Source organism: Melospiza melodia, chromosome 20 (assembly GCF_035770615.1).
Source record: "Melospiza melodia melodia isolate bMelMel2 chromosome 20, bMelMel2.pri, whole genome shotgun sequence".
Classification (NCBI taxonomy): domain Eukaryota; kingdom Metazoa; phylum Chordata; class Aves; order Passeriformes; family Passerellidae; genus Melospiza; species Melospiza melodia.
In genome coordinates this window covers 12,128,257-12,152,441 of record NC_086213.1, presented here as the reverse complement: position 1 = coordinate 12,152,441, position 24,185 = coordinate 12,128,257, and the positions used below count along the sequence as shown (strand labels likewise).

The window sequence follows — 24,185 nt, the reverse complement described above, 5'->3', positions numbered from 1 at the left end:
CACATCAGACTTCAGAAATTCAGAGTAAACACCACAGCTCTAGTGCCTAAAAAATTCCATTCAGATGCAGTTTTATATCCACAGCTTTTCCCTTCATCACATTCCTCTGAGCTGCCAACAGATGTGATGGCTCAGAGTTAAAATTAGAAATCAGCTTTTAATTAAATCAAGTAGTTTTATATTTTATTACATACATACCATTTATGTATATTTGATGATACAGGACATATATCTTTGGTTAAATATAGACAAAAGCCACTTATAATTTTAAGCTGTGATCAGCTATGTTAAGGTGAGATAATCTTTGTAAAACTTCTTTTTAATAAGGTAAAAGGCCATTCCTTATGGCAAATGAGAAAGAAAGTTAAATTGTGATGTGAATTAAGCCTTCTCATTGTGACTGATTGGAGGGAGCAGCTACACTGCTCCCATCTCTACCAGGAGGCATCTGTTGGAACAGGGACTTCCAGCTCCTGAGATGCTGGAAGATCTCCCTTAAGTACAACTACTGGATATCCAGAGATTTTCTTAACTGAGCATTCCTTCCAAGCTGAGAAATCCAACAGGCATTTAAAAGAAGGAAATTGTGTTTTCCATTACCAGTCTATGAATAAAACTCACATGGGAGGAGAGCTCAGCTCATCCCACGAATGTGAGAGAAGTGTTGGCATCAGAGAACTCAAACCACTGCACACCAAAACCCTCCCCAGCAGCAGCAAAGGCAGCTTTAGAGCCTCCCTCCCTCCCCTGACTGCAAACCTCATGGAAGACATAAAAACCCAAAAGAGAATACAGAGAAAAATCTCACAAAGTAACTCTGGGGATGCACCAACCTCGTGCCAGCCACAGCTCCATCGTTCTTCCCCAGGGGCTCGTCCAGCTCCACCCCACACCATTCTCCTTTAGCAAAGTCAGTTTCTCCCAGGAAACGAACGACTCCAGCCTTTGTTCCTCCAACCTAAAGCAGTGAGAAACACCTGCATTTAATGCTTTTCCAAATAAAACCCCAAATTCAGTGACAAACCTTGTGGTATAACCCTGTTCACAAAGCACAGGAATGACATAACCAGTTCTTATTTCAAACTATGTAATTTTTTGTCCATGAGTTTGTATTAATGTTGAACAAATACTGATCTCCACAACAAAAAATGTATTTAACAAGACACATATTTAACAAAAAATACATTTAACAGTATAACCAATGTTCTGAATGCAATAGGTTTGTGCTACAGTTTCACACAAATTTCTACAGCAGATTAGGATTTCTAAGGTCTGTTTGCTTCTTATTCTAATTCTGTGAGGAAAAATAAAAGAAATTAAATGAGAACAAAATCTTTTCATATTTTCTCTAAGGAATAATTTAGATAAACTACACAGTACAGCCCTCTTGTATTTAAAGTAACTGATATAAAGCATGATACAGAGCACTTGGCAACCCTGTAGATATAACCAGCTATTTGAATCCTTGGGGAGAGGAGAATCATTTTATCTTTTCTTCACTTTCAAGAATAAAAAAAAACCAACCCAAACACTCCTAAATGAAAGCCTAGAAAGCAGAGTGGCTTTCAAACTTATCATATTAAATATTTACAGCCATTCCAATTACTGGCAATGTCTGCGAGCTCCAGCCTTTCCCAATACCCAGGGGATGGAAGAATTAAATTAAGTGGGGAAGGAAAAGGTGTTGTGTGGCTGACACTTGCCAGGGAGAGCCACAGGGTTCCTGCAGTTCAGGAAGAAAATATGGTGTGCCCTAAATTTGTGCAAATCTGTTCACCTGCATCCAGCATTGTGAGAACAGGGACATGGAGATGGAAACCTCTTCAAGAGATTCACAAAATTCCACATGGAAAATGCACCAATGGCTTGAAAATGTCCACCTGTGTTTTCCAGCACACCTTGTACCACCAGGAATATTGTGAGGCCTTGGCAGAGAGGTTGAATGAAACTCCTGTTAAAGACTGTGATTCTCCTTTTTATACACTAAAAAGCAAATTAGTATTTCATATAATTTTTACAGCAGACATTCTATTTCTTGGGGGAACCTCCCAGGATTACTAGAAAACAACGAGCTCCTCATGCTGTAAATGAAGGTGCATGATCACAGTACAAGAGAAAATTCACATTATTCCAGTTGGGAAGAGCTCACTCACAAGGCCACCTGTGAGGAATTGGGGACTTTACATCTTCACAAAGCCCCAAGTCAGTGCCCAGGAGCTGCCACACACATTTGTGCTCCAGTGGCAAGATGAAGCTTCAGCTGATGAGGAAAAATAACTCTAATCCACACAAACCTCAGAAAAACAGGGAGAATAATGAACTTTTTTGGATATTATTCAAGTGAGAAAGGGAGCAGAAGCACCACTTATCCACATTTAAGGTAGCAGCTCCTCCTCTGTCATTAGAGACAATTCTGGAACAAGTGCAGGTCACCTTCAGATCCTGCTTTAAGGGGCACTGTAGCAAATTATTACTCTCCATGGAATAAAAACACACAAAGTTTACAGTTATCATGACAGCCTAATATAGCAACTCGTAGAACCTTTGGTATTTGGTGTTCTTGGCAGAGAACACACAAACAAGCACTAGGACTGGCTTAGAAAAAAAGAATTGTAACCTCCCAAAGAGTAACAGAGAATCCAAATCTTTGGCATGGTGGTGAGGAGAGAAAATAAAATACTGATAAAATAATCCCTGGGGAGAACTACCCCTGAAATGGCAGAGCTACTCAGACATTAGCTACTTTTTCTAGAGGGTAAATATCTTAAATACAAACATAAAAATAAATTTTAACTGCACTATGAGTTCCAAATTCTCCTCCTCATTCCTTCTCTGGCAAGTTTGGGGAGGGGTTTTTGTCTCTTTAGGTGAAAAGACTCGGTAGTTCTGCTATTAGAACTTCTGCTATTAGAAGCTATTTCCCCACTCAATTTTGTTCTGTTTTCTACCTGAAAAAAAAAAAAAAAAAGAATTAAATCAAAAGAGGCCCTATAAACCCATTTAAGAAATTAGACAGGAAAACTGGAACAATGGCCTAGATAAGGAGGATCCCTCCAAAGACAAGAGTCAGGTTTTGGGGTGCACAGAGATTCCTCAAGCTCCTTTTCCACACCCCTTGAGCCAGGCAATGGAATTTTCCCTGTTCCATGGTGTGTGTTTGTGTCTGTGGTGATTTCTTTAAACAAACCCAAATGAATGACCCAAACACAGGCACCCCCCCTCACAGGAGGGTGAGTGGGGTCAGTGAGGGAAGAGGTGTCTGAGGCACCGTGTGGAACAGGATAAATCCATGCAGGGATTCCCAGGGACAGGAAAAGCTGCTGCAATCTGTTCCCTCCACCTCACTCTGCACATCAACCCCTAGAGAAGGGATGAAGTGATGCTGGCTCCAGGACAGCACAGGTTAAACTCTCTGTAGAATTATTCTTCCTTTTCTGTTTCATACCTCAGCCCTGCTCATCTTCTATGTTTATGTAAAAAATGGGAAGAGTTTATTGTGAAGGGACCACACTCAAACCACAACCTGGAGGAATCTGGCAGTGCCCAGAGCCCCCTGGAGCTGCTCCAGCCCCTGCAGTGACCCAGGGCTGGGGGAGCCAGGAAATGCAGGAATTCAGCTCCCAGAGCAGATGGGGCTGCTCCACACCAGATTCCCTGCAGGAGCAGCACAGTGACTCCTCTGGTAACCATGGCACCTGGGTTATTTTCAACAGGACTCAAGGGAGGATGCCAAGGAATTTCTGCTTTTTCCAAACCCAGTCCAGCTTTGAATAACCAGCTACTCCATTTCTCTCTCTGCACATTCTGTGTGTCCTTACAAGAGCAGGAATTGGAGCAACCCGTGGCTGTAACATGCTCAGATAATCAGTGAAGCTCTAAATGGGCAGTTTTGCTCAGGTTTAAGCAAAAGCTTTCTAAATTTCAGCTTTAAAGACACATCAGCCCTCCTTTATAAAGCCTGAGACTACTGAAGGCTTCCAATCATTCACAGACATCTCTCCCAAAAATTGTATTTATCTCCAGCTGCAATTAGTACCTGCAAGTGACATTTGCCTTGAAAATAATAATAATAATAACAATAATAATTATTATTATTTATTCCCTTGGTAGTACAATGTGAGGTGCTACTGCACAAGACAGCGTGCTAAAGGCTTTTCATGATGAAAGCTGCTGTACATATACAGAATTAATAGTGCCATAAATGGGAAAAAAGATCCTGATATGATAAAACTCAACTGTTCCAACCAATATGAAAAAAGAATTGGACTTACAGAGTATAGCATCTGTTATAGAAAAATTATTTTTAAAAATTGAGATAATTACAGCAAAAAAGGTAAAAATCCCAACCCCAAACCAGCTGCATTTGCCAGCAGATCTACTTCCCAGTAATGCATGAAGGACTAAAATAAAAACCATCAGTTTCTAAAAGAAATAGGGAAAAAAATATTAAAAGGTTTCTGAAAGTTCTGTGAAAAACCAGAGCACAACTACCACAAAGAGAGTTTTCCATGACCTTCTTTCATGCTAAGGCAGGTCACTAAATAATGGATAGAGAAAAGAAGTGCCAGACGTTGCCTCAGTCAGTTCCCACACTCAATGGAGTGAAGCTGTAAAACACAAAGCTGTAATACTCCAGAGAATCTGGGTTAGCCTGCAGGTCATGGTGAGGTGAGGAATTCTGCTTGGAACTCACTGGAGTTGTGTCAAACACATGCAAAAAGTGATTAAATTCCATTTATGCAATTATACCTGAGCTCACATTAATTTGCTGCCAGGTAAAGTGAAACAGCAAAATGGGTTTGGAAAGCTGGAGTGGTGAAAAAGCTCCTGGTGAAAGGACAGGGGGTGAACACCTCAGACCTTGTGAGAACCTTTGTGCAGCCACATTTCCAAAGATAAGGAGAAGCAGGAAACAAATAGACCAGTGTGATCCAGGGGGGAAAAAGAGAGATGGACTAAAAAATGGGTGTGATTTGAGCAGTGCTGGTGGAAAAGAGGACAGGCAGGGTCTGAACAGTGTCAGTGTAACAATAGCACTTATTGAAACCTGCCCAGAGAAGGTAAAAGGTGAATAACAACTGCTCTGTCTCCCATTCTGCCTGAGCATGAACCTGTGGTCACTCCTGAAAGCATCACTGGGCATTTCTGCATTTTCAGGACAATTCAGCACCACAATGTGCAGCACTTGGAAAAGCAAAGCCCAGCCAGGCACACAGAGTCTTTGAACCACCCGGGATCCACTAATCAGGTTCTAATCAGAATCATCTTCCTCTTGTTCCTCCAGATTTAGCAGAACTGCTTCCAGCAGGCAACAGAAATTGTGTTTAAGTGATTTGTTCACCCCTTCAAGGCCAGAGGGGACAAAGGGATCATCTCCTCTGCTTGTCGTGGAACAGGCCTTTAATTTCACCCAGTTCCACCTGTAATTAACCCTGTAACTGCACTGAGCTGATTTCTGTGGGGATGTTTTAGCAGCAGAGCTGATATCCATCAGGAAACACCCAAACCTGGGCTGGATTTTGCCTGGAGTCCTAAAGAGAACAGGGAAATCAGCACCACCATGCACTGTATGGTATCATCAGCATTTAGAGAAGATTTGAAACCTTAGAAAACTTAGGAAACTTGGAAAACTTTAAAAAATAAGAGTGACTTCTGCTGTTTCCACTGATTGGAACAGGATTCAGAAAAGCCTTGATGATGTGGATTCTGTGATGTGCAAAGTTCTGTGAAAGCAAATTCAGCTTTTCCAGAGCTGTGGGCAGAGTCTCCACCTTCTGTTGGGCTGTTTCCATGGAACTTGGAAGGATTTGCTTTGAAACCTCTCCACTTCTACCCAGTTTGGTTGCAGTCAACTTGCAAGTTCAAAAGCAAGGCCAAAGTGGGCAAAAACCTCATGTGCAGTAAGATACAGACTGTGCTACCACTCAGTCCTTCACTTCCACAGAAAACAGTTTAGTAACTAAAACTGATGGGCTATTGAGGTGCAATTCATTCATCCAACTCAAAAGGAAACACAAAAAAACCCCTAACAGCAATTCCATACTACAAAAGCCACATGTGAATTCATCACCACCACAAAGGAAAAGCAAAAACTAAAATAAGTAAATAAGCTGTTCCTTCTCCCATCCTGTGCTGAAATGACTGAGGACAACGTGTTCCTGGATATTCCCCCTTGGGAAGGCAGGGAGAGGGGAAGGGAATCCACACACAAAAAAGGAATTTACTGCCAAAGCATGTGGGGAGTCACCAGTCCTGCCATTACAGCCCAGGAACTCACATGCAATTTGAATTTAAATAAGGAGTTGCCAAAACAGAGTGACTCAGACAGGACTCGTGCCTTGTTTTAAGATAAATGTAACACCTGAGTTGTGAGCAGACAGGTAATGCCACGTCCTGAAAAATGCTTAAAAGTAACATTAAAAGAAAGCAGAGCTTTTCACAGGGAAAATCACCCAGATGATGTATTGCAAGAAAAGCCTTTGGATACCCCTTACCCCTCAGATATTTCTCATACATGGATTTCATGCTGCAGCAGCCATTTAGCAAATTAATCTACATCATAGATTACAGGAGCCACAGTCCTGTGCTTAAGCAGTCATACATAAATATAAGAATGACTTTAATCCTTGACTTAACATGACAAAGCCATCAAAATAGCTCACAGCCACCTCAGCTCAAGGATAAGGCAAAAGTGTGACTGAGCAGTTAAAGTTGTCACATTTGATGGAGGAGGCTGGAGAGAAGAGCCCCAGGAGAGCACAAACCCCTCACACATTGCCAACTTCCAAATTTTTCTTCCTTTTCTATCCTTGTATGCATTGTGCCAGATATTTCTGCACTGTTTTAACTGTAACACCACCAATGAATATTTGTTCTCATAACAGATTAATATTATCATAGACTTTTAATCAGTGCATTTTCTATTCAGAAAGTTGTAAAATCCAGAAAAAGGAAACCTTAAAAATACCACAGTGACAATGCTGAAGGGAGAAACTCCTCTCTACATGTGAAGTTTCTTTTTCCCCTGGCTGCTTTTCAGAGCCCTGGAATGTAATCAGTTGACAGCCCTACGTCATGTTTACTTGCAGATAGGTTACATGGGTGGAAACAAATCTGACAATAATCTCCTATCAGCCCCTGCCTGTTCCAGCTCCACAGACCTTGGGAAGAAACAACAAAGCCCTGAGTAACTTACAGGGAATAAAGAGAAATGAGATGTCACTCATGCACAGGGAGAACTCTGCAAAAAGGCCACATAAGCACGTGCCTGTAAATTGAGTTTGCATCTTTTTGTGACCATATGGGCAGAGGCCGAGTTGCAGCTTTACAGCTCAGCCCCAGAAGCAGCAGATTTGGCAGACTGTGATGAAGCTGTAACTGGTTAAATGAATGAAAGCACTTTAATCCCTTGAGAAGGCTAAGGCCCCTTAGGTTGATAAGATTTTTATTTATTTATTTATTTATTTAAAATCCAGCATCTGGTCCCTTTAGGGGAAAAGCTGACAATGCTGTCAAAGCTGCTTCAACTTTTGGTACAGGCAACAGTTGTCACATGAAGCAGATTCCTCTCTTGTTTTGGTTGGGTAGTTCAGGGGGAGTTTGTTTGTTTGTTTTTAAAATCAACTTTGCATTGGGCTCTTAAGAAATCCTAAGTGTGCAACACCAGGGCAAACAGGTTCTGTGGCCACAGCTCACACAGGAAACCCAAACTGCCTGAGCCTGACAGTAATTTGTTACTGAATTGGTTTTGTGTTGTTCTCTCCCCATCTGGTTTAGCACCCAGTAGGGCCCTTCCACTGGCACTTACAGCAGAATTCTTATTCAGAGCAGGTTCAAATGCTGGAGCTGGAGCCTGATTTCAGCAGAAAATCAACTGCAGCTCTGGCTCTGTGTCATTAACCCCAGACAGGCTGGATGAGGTCAGTGAAGGAAGTGCAGATTTCCACATCCATTTTCCTGTGTTACAGAATCCCCAAATACAAGATCAGGCTGGCCAGAGTTAATGTTCTTACTGTTAAATCACATCCAGATTCCAGAACATACATCATATCTTAAGAATGGAAATTATGCCTAATTCAGAGCTGTTTGTATCACTCTTTGCATTAATAATTCTTCTTCGCTTTAGCCCTATTTTTATTCAGTAAAAGATACATCAGTGCACCAAATGAAATGCTAAATAGTGAATTACACATAATAAACCACAATTCTTTGATATATCCAACTTATCTACCTATATTTTCAACATTTCCAAATACTATCATGGTGGTTTCTTGTTAGTGAAAGGAAAACTGAGCACGAGCTTGCTGAATACAGCTCAGATACACTGGGATTTGAGTGAGAATTATCATCAGAGATTCCCAAGAAGATAGCAAAGCACAGGATGCTGTTTCAATTAATCATCTTTGAGGAGTAAACTACAGAAATCTAAAGATTCTTCTCCACTAGAACATCCATTTAGGGCTGTAATATTCAGTGAATACTTGTGTGTTCACTCACTTTGATTTGCTTTGACTCCTCTGGAATCTCAAACAAGAGAACTTCTAAGACAAGAGGACAATGGGAATTTCTCCACAATTATTATATTTCCCTTATGGGCATTGATGTCTACCATGAGTTATATTTCTGATGTTTACAACTCAATTTAATGGCCTGGAAATGTCTTCTTCAAATTGAGGGGAAAAACCAGGAAAGGTTGCAGCTGATTGTTGTATTTTCCTGCAGGCACCCACAGCTGACATATCCAATACCTTGAAGCACTGTCTGTTTTCATGTCAGTGTCTTTTTAATATCCAAGGTCTTTTGGGAAAAGAGGTTTTTCTGCCCCCTGAAAAAGTGAGGCTGCTTGTTTTGCCTCTTTTTATTTCTGTATCTATAGCACTGCTCAGCACAACTCACATGAGGTGCTCTGAGCAAGCCTGGTTTGGAGAATACACAGGTGATCACCTCACAGCCATGCTTGCTTTTTGCAGTGGAATTGATTTTCTCTGGTATTTCTTTTCTCTGGTTTTTTTCCCCTCTGGAAATTTTCTTTCTTTTACTTCTCTGGAATGTCTTTTCTTTAACTCTGAATAAGTGTCCCAAGCAATCTGTATGTAACCACTATTCTTCCTCATGTTATCTGAATTGAGGAAAGATCTGTAGGGTACCTGTCTTCATAATCAAATAAATCAGGGGTATATTCACTGGAAGCTTCCTTTATTACTAACCCTTTATATTCTGAAGATATTTTGAATATATTAGCTCTCTTGTAGAAGTTTGGGAGGCCTCTCATATGGCACCACTCAGCATTTGGTAACTCTAACTTAAAATGTACAAAAGACTGGTGAAACCACCAGAGATCAAAAGAATAAGAAGAAAACCCTAAGGCATCTTTTCTCTGCACACAAAACAATCCAGGACCTTTAATCACCTCCTCAAGACTTTTCTGCTCCTGACAGCCTTTAACCAAAGCACGTCGTGCCAGCAGCACTGGGACAGTGCAGAAGCAAAGCTGAGGGGTGCCAGCTGCTTTTCCTGGAGAGGAGCAGCATCAACATCTCTGCAGGAACAGCAGAACGTTCCAACAAAGCTCAGCTGCTGGGAAAGCCTGAAATTGAACCCAACATTTCAGGTTCAAACTTGTGCCCAATTTGCATCTGTGTAACATAAAGAGTTGAGATGTGAATTAGTAAACACCGAGTGGCCTCTTGTTCCTTGCTAATCCAGACTGGGCAGACAAAAAGAGCTGTAAGATTTTGCCTTTTTTTGTTGAAATCATCCAAAACCAGTCAGTTACCACCAATATAAGGAAACTTAAAGTAATTTAACTGATCCACTCAAGGTAACTCCCATTGAGGACATTTTATAATCCAAGTTAGAGGGAAAAAAATGAACAGATTGAAATACTTCATTCCACACCCTGAGATCACACACTAAGATCAATGAAGTTGGGGCCATCTGAAGTCCATTCTGGAATGCAATCTTGGCTGGTGAGCTGTGCCTTACCCATCCATGAATCTGCCCTCCAGGATGTCATTTTCCAATTAGCTGCTTTAACAGGGCTCCCAAATGAGCTTTTGTCTATCATGAATTCATTGTTTTGAACTGCAGCTCTGCACTGCTGGAGGCTCCCTGCTCTCAAACTGTAATTCCCATTCCCCACAGTTGCTCTCTCCATGTGTCCATAAGCACCAAAAACCCTTCACAAAACTCTCACAGCAGCTGGTGCAGGCTGCAAGAACTGATGGATGCTGCAGCACTGAGCCCCTCCAGCCTGCAGTGGTGGGGTCAGACTGGAACTCTGGGACACCACATTGTCACTTAGAGGGGAAATTCTGTGCTGAGGTGGGACTGGAAATGCCCACCCAGCCCTTCATCCTCCTGTAAGTATTACTGAGAAGGGACTGCTGTGAGTACCAATAAAATCCCAGAGATGTGGAGCAGGCCAGGTGGATTTGTGCCTCTGATGGAGCAGGAATGGCTGAGCAAGTGACACAAGTGACACAAGTGACAGAAGGTCTTTCCCAGCAACTGGGGTTGGTTGGAAGCTCTGAGGGACAGCTCCCAGAATTACCCAGTGACACCTCAACTCCACAGCTCAGTGCTGAGTTCAGTGCCAGGGAAAATATATTAACAGATGAATCAATTATTCAGCCAAACTCAGGATTATTTGAACTAACCTGGCCACTTAAGATATTTATATCTGAATTATTATTAGATATGACAGCAGAGTCTGAGATCTAATACAAATAATTAGCATGGGATCCCAAAGGATTGGAAAAGAGTAAACAAGGATCCTGCCCCTTTAACATCCACATTCCTGAGTGTCTTACACTGCTATAGAAATTATAGTTATGCATCACCAACATACTGTGCTAGGAATTACCCCAAAAAACCTCAAACTACAATTTGGTGATTCACAAGGAAGACTTCAGGCAAACAGAGGTAGTAGAGAGGATGAAATATTAAGTTCAACTTGTCCTACTTAACAATTTGGGACCCTATTATTATCAAAGTGTGGCACTTAGGATATGCTGCTTCTGCAATTTGCACTGATTGGACACAGGGAAGGCAGGGCAATGCCTTCACAGCACCTGAGGATCCTCCCAGAAGGGACATCCCAGAAGGGCTCCCAAAGGCCTTGAGGAAAAGGCAAACAAGGGGTTAAAGCCCTGATGTTGTTTGGAGGACAACAGGGCTCAGTCTCTGACAGAAATAGCCAGGGATAAACCACAAATCTTTGTTTCCATTGGCACTCCAAGAAAACACATCTCAGCCCAAATCCAGCTGTCAGCCAACCCCTGCCCTCACTTCACCTTTGTCTCCTTCTTCAACGTGGCCCTGTGTGTTTTAAGCTCTCCTTAAACAGAAAGAGGAGGCAAATTCTTCCTTCATAAATACAATAAACTTAATTAAAATATCAATCCACCTTCACTGCAGAATTATTTTCTGGTGGGGCACTGCAGGACAAACAGTAAAATCCAGGGGATTTTTTTTCTATATAATGTCCTTAGAGTAACCCCAGAAATGTTTCTATGCCAGGACACTCACACCTGCCTAATGGAAAGTCTAAAATTATATCATGCATAAGAGAAGATTGTATCAAAATAAGAGAGAGAGAAATCTTTAGCTTAATGATTCACTTGGGTAAATCAAACCTAAAATCAGGTTTCTGTTACAGTGATCATAAATCTGGTGAGTATACAAGGATCATTCCAGTTATATATAAAGGCTATATAAACAGTATTTAAATTAAGAATACAACATACACAACCAACCACCAGTTTTCTGATAATAATTTTTAAAAAATGTTAAAACTAACAGATCAATTCCCTTTTTAAAAGGTGAGATGATAACAGTGGCAAAGCATTTAGGGGCCTGAATTCAGAAGGGCAGCCAAGTAATGTGGCACATCCCCAAGAGCACAGGCAATTCCTGGCTGATCAGTGGCATTGTGTGACTGCCTCTGTTGCTGCCTGTCACCACTCAGGAACAATCAATTATTGAGCTTTGCTTTCTACAGACACAGCCCTGCACAGGCCAGAGGACCTGCATGGAAATCTCACAGGCTTGGGTTTTATCTAGCACAACTGGAGCTCTTGAAGATACAGAGAGATAAACTACGACTATGTTGTTAAACACAAGGTTGTGTTTGAAACAGTGGCAAAACATAACAGATTAAAACCTGCTCAAATAACCATTTTATCTTGGTTCAGCCAAGATATTCCCACAGCATGCAAAGAGCTTGGTTACAGAAGACACTAGACAAAGAAAGCTAGAGCAGGAATTTACATTATCTTGACCAAGGAAATGGCAGAAAAGTTTTGAATATTAGCAGAAGTTTAATTCATCAATCAAAAGCAGACAGGGAAATCTTACCAGCACTCGATCTCCAATTTTGAGCTCCCTTTCTCCTTTCTTTAGTGATCCAGCTTCTGAGAGGTTTGATATAGATTCACTGGCAGTTTTGGAAAGATTGCTAATCTGAGAAGGAGTTGCATGTTCCTTAGCAGCAAGGGGGGTTTTCTGTGGGATTCCTGAAGGGGGAAGTGCAGCAGTGGATGAGGACACGGCACTGGCAGCCGATGTGGATGTCGGGGACGTGGCTCTGGACGCGTGAGCTGCCTGGGTACCGTTGGCCTCGTCCTCTGTCACCACCTTCCTGCTGAGCTTGGAGGGCCTGGTGAAGATTCCCCTCAGGGGCTCGCACTGGAAATAGCGAACCCCGGCCACGGAGCCGTCGTTCTTCCCGATGGGCTCGTCCAGGACGATCCCCGCCCACTGGCCCGGGGCAAACTGCGTCTCCCCCAGGAACTGGATGAAGCCGGGCTTGTTCCCATTGACCCAAACACGCTCCCCGACCCTGAAATCATCCACAAACTCCTCGTGAGCATCTGCAGGGGCTGTGCTTGAGCTCTTCTCACTGGGAGCTGCTTTTTCTGCTGGGGCTGGAATCAAAGCACAGTGAGAAACAGGGAATTAAATACAGAGATATTCCAAAGAGCATCGTTACTGAGTTTCAGTGTAACAATGTCCCTAATTAGGAGATCACAACTCTTAATTTTCCTGTGCACATGCTGTAATCTCTGGGTAAAAAAATCAAAATCTAAGGACAGAGACACTGAATTTAATGAAGGTTTTTGTAATGTTGTTTTTGTAACAACAAAAATCACAGGTCTGACTTCAAAAACCCCCAAAGCATTTCTATCATGAGAAGGTTTGAGGAAAATTGCTTGATTTCCAGTCAGTAACCTTTAGATTTTTTGTAAGTTTTACATGTAATTTTTAAAAATCTGAAATACAATCAAAATACATTGGTGGAAAGAGTAAAAATAGTGTATACTAGAACATTCAAGGTACTTTTTGTCAGAAGATGAATGAGGGAATGATTAAAACATTTAACTGTTCCTTACCAGCAGCAACAGGTGCAGGTGTTTTGAGCAAGGTACTCCCGTGCTTGATGGTCTTGGAAGGAGCCTTCAGGCCACTTGGTTTTAACATACTCATCTTTCTGCAATTATCCTCCTCGTCTGCAGCAACTATCTTTTTCCAAACATGGAGAAAATATATTGTTCAAGCTTCTTCAACTCTGGAATAAACCTGAATACAAAAAGATCAGACACGAGCAAAGATCAGTGTTAACTCCTGCAGAACGGATTTCTATATATACACAATCTGTGTGTGAAATGCATTATAAAAAATGCTTTCCAGTAGCAACCAGCAGCATTTGAAGGCCATTTCCTATTAAATCCTAAATCATCAAAAGAACTCACTTTGCTGAATGCTGCTGTATTTATCTTGAGATTTAAACTAAAAGGCTATTTTAAGAAAGAAAAACAAAGCCCTTAACAGCACAGCTAACATTACACATAGATTTAACTGCTGCACACACACAACTGCTTTCTGTCACATTTTTCCAATGTTGCAACATCGCAGAAAAATCAGCTCGAGACTAGAGAAATAACAGCAACAGAAAACAAGAGAGCCAGGAATTTCAGGATGAAAGGAGTAAAGCTTCTAAGAGGTTGGAACTGAAAAGCTGAAATTGTTGAAGAGTTACATGATGACAACTGAAAGCAAAGAGGCACCTCAGCTCTGTGAGCTCAGATCACAAGATAGGCTGGCTGCAGTCCCGGCGGTGCCCCAGCTCGGAGCAGGGACTCTTCCCCACGTTGCTAGGATAGAACTTGGAAGGCAGCTCCAAGCTTTTCAGGGAACTGTGTTCTGCCACAGGAGGCATCTTCTTTCTGATTACAAGAGCTTCAGAAAGGCTTTTTCATCTCTAATGAAAAATCTGTGTATTTTTTTTTACCTCGAATGCGAATTCAAAGCCGAACTTCAAGGTGAGTGCTCTCCCCTCTCTTCAAAGGAATAAACTATTCTGTGTGAGCACAGCTTGGCTCTGTGCTGACTTTTACATGAGGCACTGCCACAACAGCACTTCAACAGCAGCAGACACACCTCAACAAAGAGCTGAGGGGAAAGGGAAACGGGCAGGCAGCGAGTTTGCTCAGCTGTTTGCTCAGAACACGTCGAGCCAGAGCACAGAGCGGCTCCCAGGGCTGCCCTTCACCTTCCCTCAGCACTCTGGCACCTGCCAGCACACAGAACTGGGCAGTGCAGCCTCCCAGTGCCCAGGGCTGCAAACTGGGAGCTCAGCACCAGCTAAAGGTAAAACAAACCTGCCAGCACAGACAGCTCTGCTGCAGCAAGGAGAATAGACCAATCTTGTCTTTGTGCAGCAGTCTGAGATTTATCCCTCCTGTGTTATGAATTATTAATCGGCGTTCCTAAAAATCAATTCACTGCTTTGTGAACCTGAACACCAAAGTGAAACATTCCTTATGTTATTTCAAGACCTGCCATGACAAATTCAAGGCATTTTCTAAGTCTGCAACAAAGTTATATTTAAAAAGCATGAATTACTACCTTGGATGTAATTGTGTTTGCCTACAATTTAAGTTCTGCTCCAGCAAAACGATCAAGTGCTGGGAAGATTTCTGAACCTTTTTTTTCCCAGTGTTGCCAGGAGTTTGTCACCCACCTGCCTGCAGTCATGACTCTACATCATGCACATTTCCTTACCCTTCCTTTTAGAAATCCTCTAAAACTGCACTTTGCCCTGACACACCAAGGGCCTGAAAAGCCTTTTTTCCTCCCTTACAAACGTGCTCCCTTCCCCAGACTACAGGCAATGTTCCCTCCTCTCCAGCTCCAGAATCGCCATGCTCACCTCCCTTACTTCCCTCAACCCATCAAAATCCACGAAACACAAAAATTGTCCAAGATAAAGAAAGATTTGATGCAAATACAGAAACAGGAGAAGCATCATGGTCAGTCATTTTTAGTTCTGTCAGTGCCAAAGACCAAACTGATGGAAATTTGGCCCAAGGGGAATCCTCCTTAAGGAAGGTTTCTCCTAAATCCTGAAGCTGGACTGCACTCTGCCATGTTTTTCCATACATCATCTCTTTTTTGGTCCCAAAGACCATTCCAGCCCCCCACACCTGCCCTGTGCAGGGACAAGTACAGCAGGGAAAGCACACACTGCATTAGCACCCAAATTAGACTTTGCCAGTTTCAGTTAATTATTTATTAATAGATGGTTAACAAGGCTCTGCTCAACAGAAAGTTAGAATGTTCTACCCCTGCATTTCTTGGCTCAGATACTCATTCACAGTTTAATCTTGCTCTCCACAGTCAGGGGTTATATATTTGCTGTGTCATTTGCTTTTCTCAACACACAGGCCTTCAATGAGGCCAGAAGTAACACAATCCCTCCTGTCCTGCTTTCAGTTACTGAAATTGTACCTGAATTCAGACAAAATAAAAGCTAAGATCATAGGCAAGACTTTTTCATAACTGACTGCCTCACTGCAATAGTTAAAATGCAAATTTTGGTCTTAGGGACAGGGCCTTTGGAGCAGCACTGCCTAATGGAGCTCATAAACCACAGAAATTTGCATCAAGTGATTTGAAGCATTACACTCCAACATATCCTAACAGGCTCCAGATGTCAGTGATCTCACTTCAGTTCTCATAAAAGACAGCAGCTCACTGCTTGTCTCAATTTGTTCTTTCCTCCCTTCAAACTGACTTAGCTCTCCTGAAAAAGGATCCTTATAACCAATAGACAAAAATATTACTGTGTCCCCAAAATATCCTGTCAGGAACCCAAGGAAAGGTCCAGAAAGCCTCTGATAACATATCCCACTGAACTGTTCCACCAGTAACAAAACTGAGCATAAAAAGAGATTTTAAGCACAGGCTTTGCACTTGTGCCATTATTGGAAATACATGACTACACACAATAGGAATTTTAACTGATTAATGATATCATTATTTTTTATTTATCTTTTAAAGACCTCTAAGTATTGCATGGATCAAGGAACAAGTTGGGCACCATTGGTTTAAGTAAATAAATCCTAGTAATGTGCTATGTGATAATAATCTTCACTTTCCTGAGAGAAAAACAAACTCAGCACAAGGAGCACTGTTTGAAATCTCTGCCTGAACAGCATTTCTCAAATACCTGTTTCATGCTTGCTGTCCAGCTGCTGCTGCCAAGCTTGAGGGAGCTCATGAATCATTCCTCAAATATCTGGAGTTTAGAGAAAGTAACTTGGAATTCTGAACCTGGAAAGATTTCCCCTCCAGCCCACGAGCTGCTCCAAGAGCTCTGACCCTACACAGTTATGAACACAACTCCTAAAATTACTGCAGTCTTAAAACTAAAGCACATAAACATGTTCTCTATGATTCAGATCTAATTCCCACAGCTCCACAAGTTGTATTTGCAGTCTGCTGGGCTGTTATTACACTCCTGTAAAGATTGAGTATATATATTTACAAAAGCACTGAATAGTTTCAGTTGAATTGTTAAGCTTTTAAAATTCATACCTGATTTAAAAATACAACCCCATTTTAGCTTAGAACAAAACCAATGCCTTCTCCTTGCTCTTTGCTGCTTTCTACCTCTTGGAGAACATTTATTGGTGTGCAAGAATGAGCCAGACCAGAGCCAAACCTGTGGAAGATTCTGAGGGGAATAATTCCTGCACAGCAGGTGCACAAACTGACCACACTGGGATGTGCACAGCAGAATCCTCACAGGAACAATTCTGGAGGAAAGGGGCACAAGAGAAACTGAATCCTGGAACAAAAATCTTCCTAATCCTGACTCCCCCTCTGCTGCATTCTGGGTCTGTTGGAGAAATTTCTTACTGGGCACCCAAAAATCTGAATACCCCACTCTGCAAGCAACGGACTACATTTACAATGAAATATTCCAGAGCACACAATTTCCTCTGTAAAAGTCTCAGCTTCAAAGCCAGTCCTGCCCTATTACAAGTTGCCAAACCAGACGGATGGATTTGGAATCCCTCATGTGTTCACTTTACAGAGTGATGCAGCACTCCTGGCCACTCCCTAATTAAAAACACAACAATTTTGGAGCAATGAACTCACACGCAGGTCTCTGTGCATTGATCCACTGAAGGCAGACAGTGGAAAGGCAAATGAACTTCTCTGTGACCCTCATGCTCCTGCCTTACTGCAAATCCCCTGTGTTTTGTCAGCTCTGATGCATTTATTGAATGGGCAGCAAGCTCAGACAGCCACCCCAGAAAGCACCGTAGGCATTTGTGAACAAAGAGAGGCACAAACAGCAAATTGTGCTGGGACTGAGGTAACAACAGCTCTGCAGGGCCTGTCAAACCAAACTGAGCATCTGAGCTGGCCCAGGCTTTACACTGCACTGCTCAGGGATTACACTGTGGAATTAGAGGCATCTCCAGGTGTCCGTCACATTGAAATGAAGATAATTCAAGAAAGAATTTATATATAAAACAGAAAACAAATAGAATTAAGAATTTAAGATTTCAATACAAGAGCTGGCATTTGGAAGTCAATATTTGATTACTCATTCAACACACAGCAATCACAGAAAGGGAACATTTAAAAACATGGCTTCAGTTTCATTTTGTCTTCCAGAAACCACTGATTTTTATGTCAATTACTCAAGTCATGTTATGATCTGAATATAGCCTTCAGATACAGCTCTACTAGAAGAAAAGACATTATTTAATTCAATGTTTGTTATGCCAAGTGCCATAAAAACATATAAACATATTTATTTGGGTTATTACGCTCTGCTTAGTGCCAACATCAAAACATGAGGGCTGGTACCTGCACATCAAACCAATGTTTTGTACCTCACCTTTAAAGGTAGAAAAGAATTGCATTTATAACTCAGCTGATCAGGTAGAAAATAACAAAAGAAATCCAGACTTTTCAGATCTGTTGTTTGCAGGTACTGGGACAGGAAATGAAAATTTTGTAAGGAAATAAGCAAGAAGGTCTCATAACTTACACAGGATCCTTGAGACATTCTGCTTTCCAGCCCAATCCAACACAACCATCACAGGAATTCCAGAGGTCAACCCTTCACAAAGGCAAACATCCTACAGAAACCTCAAAGCCACAGTCTCTTATATTCTGCTTTTTAACATAAATATGAATTTTCCTAGAGACAGACTCTTGAAGAAGTGCATCTCTACTTAATTTAACCAGGCATAACTATTGCATTACAGAACAAAAGCAATTCCTGCTCCTCTGAAGTGCCTTCACAGCAGCCACCAGGATAACTGCAGGAAATTACTGCTGCATGCAACTTTCAGTAGGGCTTCAGTCTAACCCAAACACAGTTTGCTTCTGCTGCCATAACACCACGAGCCTGCAGGAATTTGGGAACTCTGCCCACTGGGATGACACAGCTCCTCTGACAGTGGCACTGATGTGATGAACTCAACCTCAAAGGAAGAGTGGCAAAAACCAACAGAAAGTGAAACAGAGCTCTCCTATCAGTGGCAGAGGGCCTGAAAAACCTTCAATCATTTTTCCAGGGCACTGGTTTGGATAAACATTCCTCAGTGTGTGTCAGTGAGACAGGAGCAGGCAGGGATGGTCCCTGAGCAGGCCCAGGGCTGTAACACAAACACTCAGCCCTGTCATCACTCATCCCACCATGGAACCACTGCCCCGGGGCTGAGGACATCCCCAAAATAGCTCCTGGGATTTCACTGCAGAGAGCAAATCCCTGTTTCCCTCAGAGCTCAGAGATCTCCCTCTGCCTGGTACACTGAGAGGGACTGGGGGAGAATGTTTGGGATCCCAAAGCCCCACAGCACTGGGGAAGAATGTTTGTGGATCCCAAAATCCCACAGCACTGGGGGAGAATGTTTGTGGATCCCAAAGCCCCACAGCACTGGGGAAGAATGTTTGGGATCCCAAATCTCCACAGCACTGGGGGAGAATGTTTGGGATCCCACAGCACTGGGGAAGAATGTTTGTGGATCCCAAATCTCCACAGCACTGGGGAAGAATGTTTGTGGATCCCACAGCACTGGGGAAGAATGTTTGGGAATCCCCAATCTCCACAGCACTGGCCCTCATTAAGGAACCTACAGCTCAACCAGCAACTTCAGATTTATTTCTTAACTAAAATCAATAGCAGAAGTTGTGTTTTTGATGACTGGAACTGTTCTCTATGTGAGTTCACAGATCCCAGGGTATTCAGAACCAAAGATTTTAGATCATCTTTCAACATCAGCCAGGCCTGCACACCAATCTGTATTTCTCCTTTCATTTTGACCTGCTGGGTGATTTCAACTAAATAAAAATAGAAGGCAAGAGATCTCTAATAAAAATAAATCCTATTCCTGCAAGCTTCACAGAAGCAGGTGAACCAGGAGGAGGGAGACTTGTGTTTAAAGAGTTGAGTTTCTCCCAGTACCTCTAGAACAAATTATTCCTGAAGGAAATTTGCCATCAATACATTTGTCAGCAGCAGGTTATCAGTTTACTTGGAGATAATAGAAAACTTGAACTTAATATAGTTAGGAAGGCAACCATTATGAGACCCAAATCCACTGAAAATTGGTTTCAGGGAATTGCTAAGTTGCTAAATAAGACACAAGGCTGTTTTTGCACCTTGGGAAGTGCAGGATATTTGCTGCAAATTGTATAAACAGGATTGTCCCAGCACATGCCAGGGAAAGGGAAAAGGTGGGGTGAGTTCTTAGAAACTGCTCTGAGAAGATGAATCAGATCAAAGATTGTAAGAGGCTTAGGACTGAAACCATCAGTCAGATATTACAGCACTGCTATGAGGAAGGTAATTCATCAAAGCTTCAGCTCTGCTTATGGATTTTAATTCTGCATAAAGGACATTTTAAGTCACCCTGTTTTATCATTCTAGAACTTGCTATGCTCAGTCAGGTTCCCAAATGCCCCAGGATCCTCCGTAAATAAACACTGAAATTCAGACTGTTGAATATGAAGCACAAATGTAAAAAACTATTTTGGGCCAGCAATTTGTGAGTAATTTTTTCTCAATCTATTTCTATTCCCAACACAGCCTGATCAGTCCTTTTAAAAAGCTTCTGCCTATCTTTAATTAATCAGGAAGAGCTGCTAATTGTTAATATGATGCAAACTCCAACACTTCAAGTTGCCACTGTGCACACAGATTAAAAAAACATTGCTGCTCTGGTCTATTAAAAGAGCAGAAAGCACATGATCCTCCCTTCTCAGCACATCATTCCCTACAGAAGGAGCCAAGGATTGAGGTGTGGAAAAAGTTCCCAACTAAGTAAATAATTGCCACCTCTTCTGGTAAGCCTGTTGTCATCACTTACTAATTTTCTTACATTTTACTCAGGAAATTATTTTTTTCTCCAAAGACCTCCTTTTCATTAAGAAAAAGAACAATTTGTTTGACTGTCCACACTGACTTCTGTTGATGATAATGCACTTCAGCCATCCCAGTAAGTGCAGTCAGTCAGGATAAAATGATGACTTTGGAATAGCAGAATCTCAAGTTTAAGTTATTTGGGATCTACAATTTCAATGTTGAGAAAGAAAACATCATCTCCCTTCAGCCTCAACCCCACTGCATTTAAAGGCACAAAGGCTTCTCCCTAATACAATTACAACCCAAGCAGCTGAAACAAAGATGCTGCTTTTTATAGAAAGGATTTAATTTTGATAGACTTGGGTGAAACTGTAACTGTTTCACACTGGCTGAAAACATCCAGTCAGCTCCTCTGTACAGCTCAGCCTTTGAGATGAGCCCATGGCTATTGCAAGGCTGGCAGAGCTCAGGAGAAGCACAAATTCAGGACTTAGATAAATGCTGCTGTGATTGAGGGGATGCTGCTGCCAAGCAGAGCAGCAGAATGAGAGTGTCAAATAAGCTGATTCTGTACAATGCTGAGTTTCTCTCTCTGCCTTGCAATTTCCCCTCATAATAAGCTAAAAATACAGACAGTAAGATTATAAGGATCAGGCAAATGAAAAGCTTTTAATGCTGGTTCTTCTGGAAACAGGGAAGATATAAATTAAAAGAATGTATGGTACTATTTTTATGAGTTTTTACAAATAATTAATGAAATGTTCCACGTGGAAAAACTTGGGTGGGTGTTAAAGCACAAATTTGCACAGCCTGTCCTGAATCTTTCACAGCCTTTTGGGGGCCAGGAGCCAGCACCAGATATTTGGGTATTTCTAAGGGTCAGTCACAGAGTGCAGCTTCACTCTACACAAACAAATGGATGTGGAGGACAGACACCTGCACAAGCAGGAGGTGTTTAAATCATCAGAGTTCTGCAGGTCCACACCAGTGAAATGGTTGCCCCAGCAGAAACTGGCATGGGGCTGAGAGCAGCTGAGATTACAGCTAATGCAGTATATAATTGCCTTTCATGAAAAAACAAAACACCAGCCATCTGAGGCATTTCCAAACATGCTGCTCCAATAAGGATTCCAGGGAGTTACTCTTTAGACGTGCCAGCAGAGCCAGTAGTCCCCAAGGAATGCCAAAGGATTAAACAAGAGCTGCATTCATTCATGGCTGTCATGTTCAAACATTAGAAATCTTGCATTCAACATACAGAGTTAACATTTGACCCAAGTGTTTTAGAAAGAGAAAGAAAAGCAGCTCTGAAAAATCATATTGGCAAGGCAGAGCTCTCTATTTCTTTTTAAGGAGGATCTATTTTGATGTGTTCTCAGTCCCTCCCAAGAAAAACTTTAACAGGGCTAAAAGATAAAGGGGGGAACACCAAATGAATTATGCAATCTGCCCAAGCTGAGTAAATAAAGGCTGTCTTGGCTATCCACAGTCAGAAGATGGCAAACAGATACAACCTCAAACTCAGACAGGAAATCTTCAGGAGCTCTAGGAAGTCGTAGCAATCAGCAGAGAGAGCCCTGCTCCTTCCTGCAGTGCAATCACAGGAGGAAAGATGCAGCTATTCCCCATGGAATACATCTGGAATGAGCCTACAGGACAGCTGGGGTTCTGCCCTCCCTACAAAGCTGAGATCTTCTCTTTAAGGGAAACCATACAAATTATGTAAAACTCTTTTCTGCCAAATAAAATCTCCCTCTTGATCCCTAAAGATATGGACATTTAAGGTCACATTTCCAAGCTTTTCTGCTTTGAACAACCCATCCCTCTCCCTTGAGTACACAGAAAGCTTTAGTGCACTGTAGCACAGACAGAAAACCTCCCAGCATGTACACAAGGACTGGGCAGGAAACGAACCTTGAAATCTTCGTCATTTTACAGCAAGAACTAACAATCAAGTAAAAGGTGAACAGTTAAACCTCCCTTGGAATAAGAAATGCTGCTGTGGGTGGAGGGGAGGTGTTTACTTTTCCTTCACAGTATCTACTTTGCAATCTTCCTACTCTTGCAGCAGGTGCACATGGACACACTTCAGGAAAACCACTCTCTGCTGTTGCTAGTTTCAAATTTACATTGCATTCGGAATGCATATTTCTGCTCCTTCAATAAAATACTTTGCAAAGCAGCCAGCATCAAGGCACTTCCTCTTTTGTACCTCTTTTTCTTTCTTCTTCCTACATGTCAACACAAGTATCACATGTTTTAAAATCCTTCTGCTCAAAGATCTCAAAGCAACCTGTGAACTTCTATAAAACCCTGCCCATTCAGCACAGTGGGTAACTGAAGGGGTGGGGACGAACAAGTCTTCATTTCACAGTCATATATTTAATCATCAACCTACACAATCACAGAGTAAACTTTCCTCCCCGTGCTCTGTTTTGGAAAATTTCTTTGGTGTTGGCTTTTGTTTGTTTATATCTTGAAAAATTATTTAAAGCGCAGAATCAGCACCGAGATGAAGGGAAAAACTAACTGCTGATTTTTTTTATGCAGCAGGAGGCACATTACCCTGTGAGTAACACAGCAATTACCTTGTGCCCCATGACAGCTATGGCACAGAAAAGGGAGCACGGCATCGCCCCGGGTCCAGCGCTATAGCGGGAACAGGAGGGGCCTGGAGCAGCGCCTGTGCCCGGGAATCCCGCAGCTCCCACAGGGCCCAGAACATGGCAGCGAACTCTCCTGAGCCACCTGAGGGGCTGCCAGAGCAGCTCACCTGGAAACCAGCAGGTTTTACAACGCGAGGATGGGCAGCGGCCATAAAAAACAAATCCAAAAATGCCAAGGGAGATTATTAGTAAAATATCCCTATGTAAATGCTGGGAATTGCAGGTCAGCGCTTACCAAGGAATATAAGGAATACTCAGAGCTCTTCCCTCAGAATCAGCCGCTCAAGCCACCACCAACCAAGCACAGCGCCGCAGCTTCCCAGGGCGAGACTCGAGCAGCGGCTGCGATCCAACCTCCGCGTCCCCACTCCGCACAAACCCCGCGGGGCTGAGGGAGCCGAGGCCGTTCCGCTGCTGCTCCGCGCCGGCCCCGCGTCCGCAGCGCCCCGTCCCGCCGGGGCTCGGCCGGGCCCCCGCCGGAGCGGCCGCTGCGGGGCGGCGCGGGCAGCACGTGCGGCGGCCGCTAACAGCCCTCAGCGCCGGGCCCGGCCACGCCGCCGCCCCTCACGGCCCCTCGGCACCGACCCCCGCGCCCTCAGACCCGCCCAGCGCGGCGCCCGGACGGGAAGCGCGGAGGCCCCGAGGCGGGAGGCGACGGACGCGGCTCCCCCCGCCCTCAGGCGCCGCCGTCGCCCCGCGCGCTCCTCAGGGCGGCCCCCTCAGCCCCGGCTCCGCCGCCTCACCGGCCCCGCCGCCAGCGCAGCTCCCGCCGCCTCCTCCGGCTGCCGCTCCCGCTCCTGTTCCTGCTCCCGCGGCCCCTCTGCAGCGGCGCCGCCCCGGCTCGCAGG

The 24,185-nt window shown here is 43.0% G+C and overlaps 1 protein-coding gene across 5 annotated transcripts in view; it reads right to left on the bottom strand.

Annotated features, from left to right (window-relative positions):
- Window positions 1-24,185, bottom strand: part of CLIP1 (CAP-Gly domain containing linker protein 1) — a 59,525-nt gene extending 35,340 nt beyond the window's left edge. For 3 of the 5 annotated variants that reach the window (XR_010030135.1, XR_010030138.1, XR_010030137.1), the window contains exons 1-4: window positions 24,081-24,184; window positions 13,392-13,578; window positions 12,358-12,926; window positions 834-958 (exon numbers count right to left, since the gene is read on the bottom strand). Coding sequence is in view for 1 of the 5 variants with exons in the window: in XM_063173026.1 (XP_063029096.1) it covers window positions 834-958; window positions 12,358-12,926; window positions 13,392-13,485 (788 nt within the window). In the remaining 4 variants the exon portion in view is untranslated. Of the gene's footprint in view, window positions 1-833; window positions 959-12,357; window positions 12,927-13,391; window positions 13,579-23,572; window positions 23,718-24,080 lie in introns of those variants that run through there. The other 2 variants (XR_010030136.1, XM_063173026.1) reach the window with 2 other exon arrangements.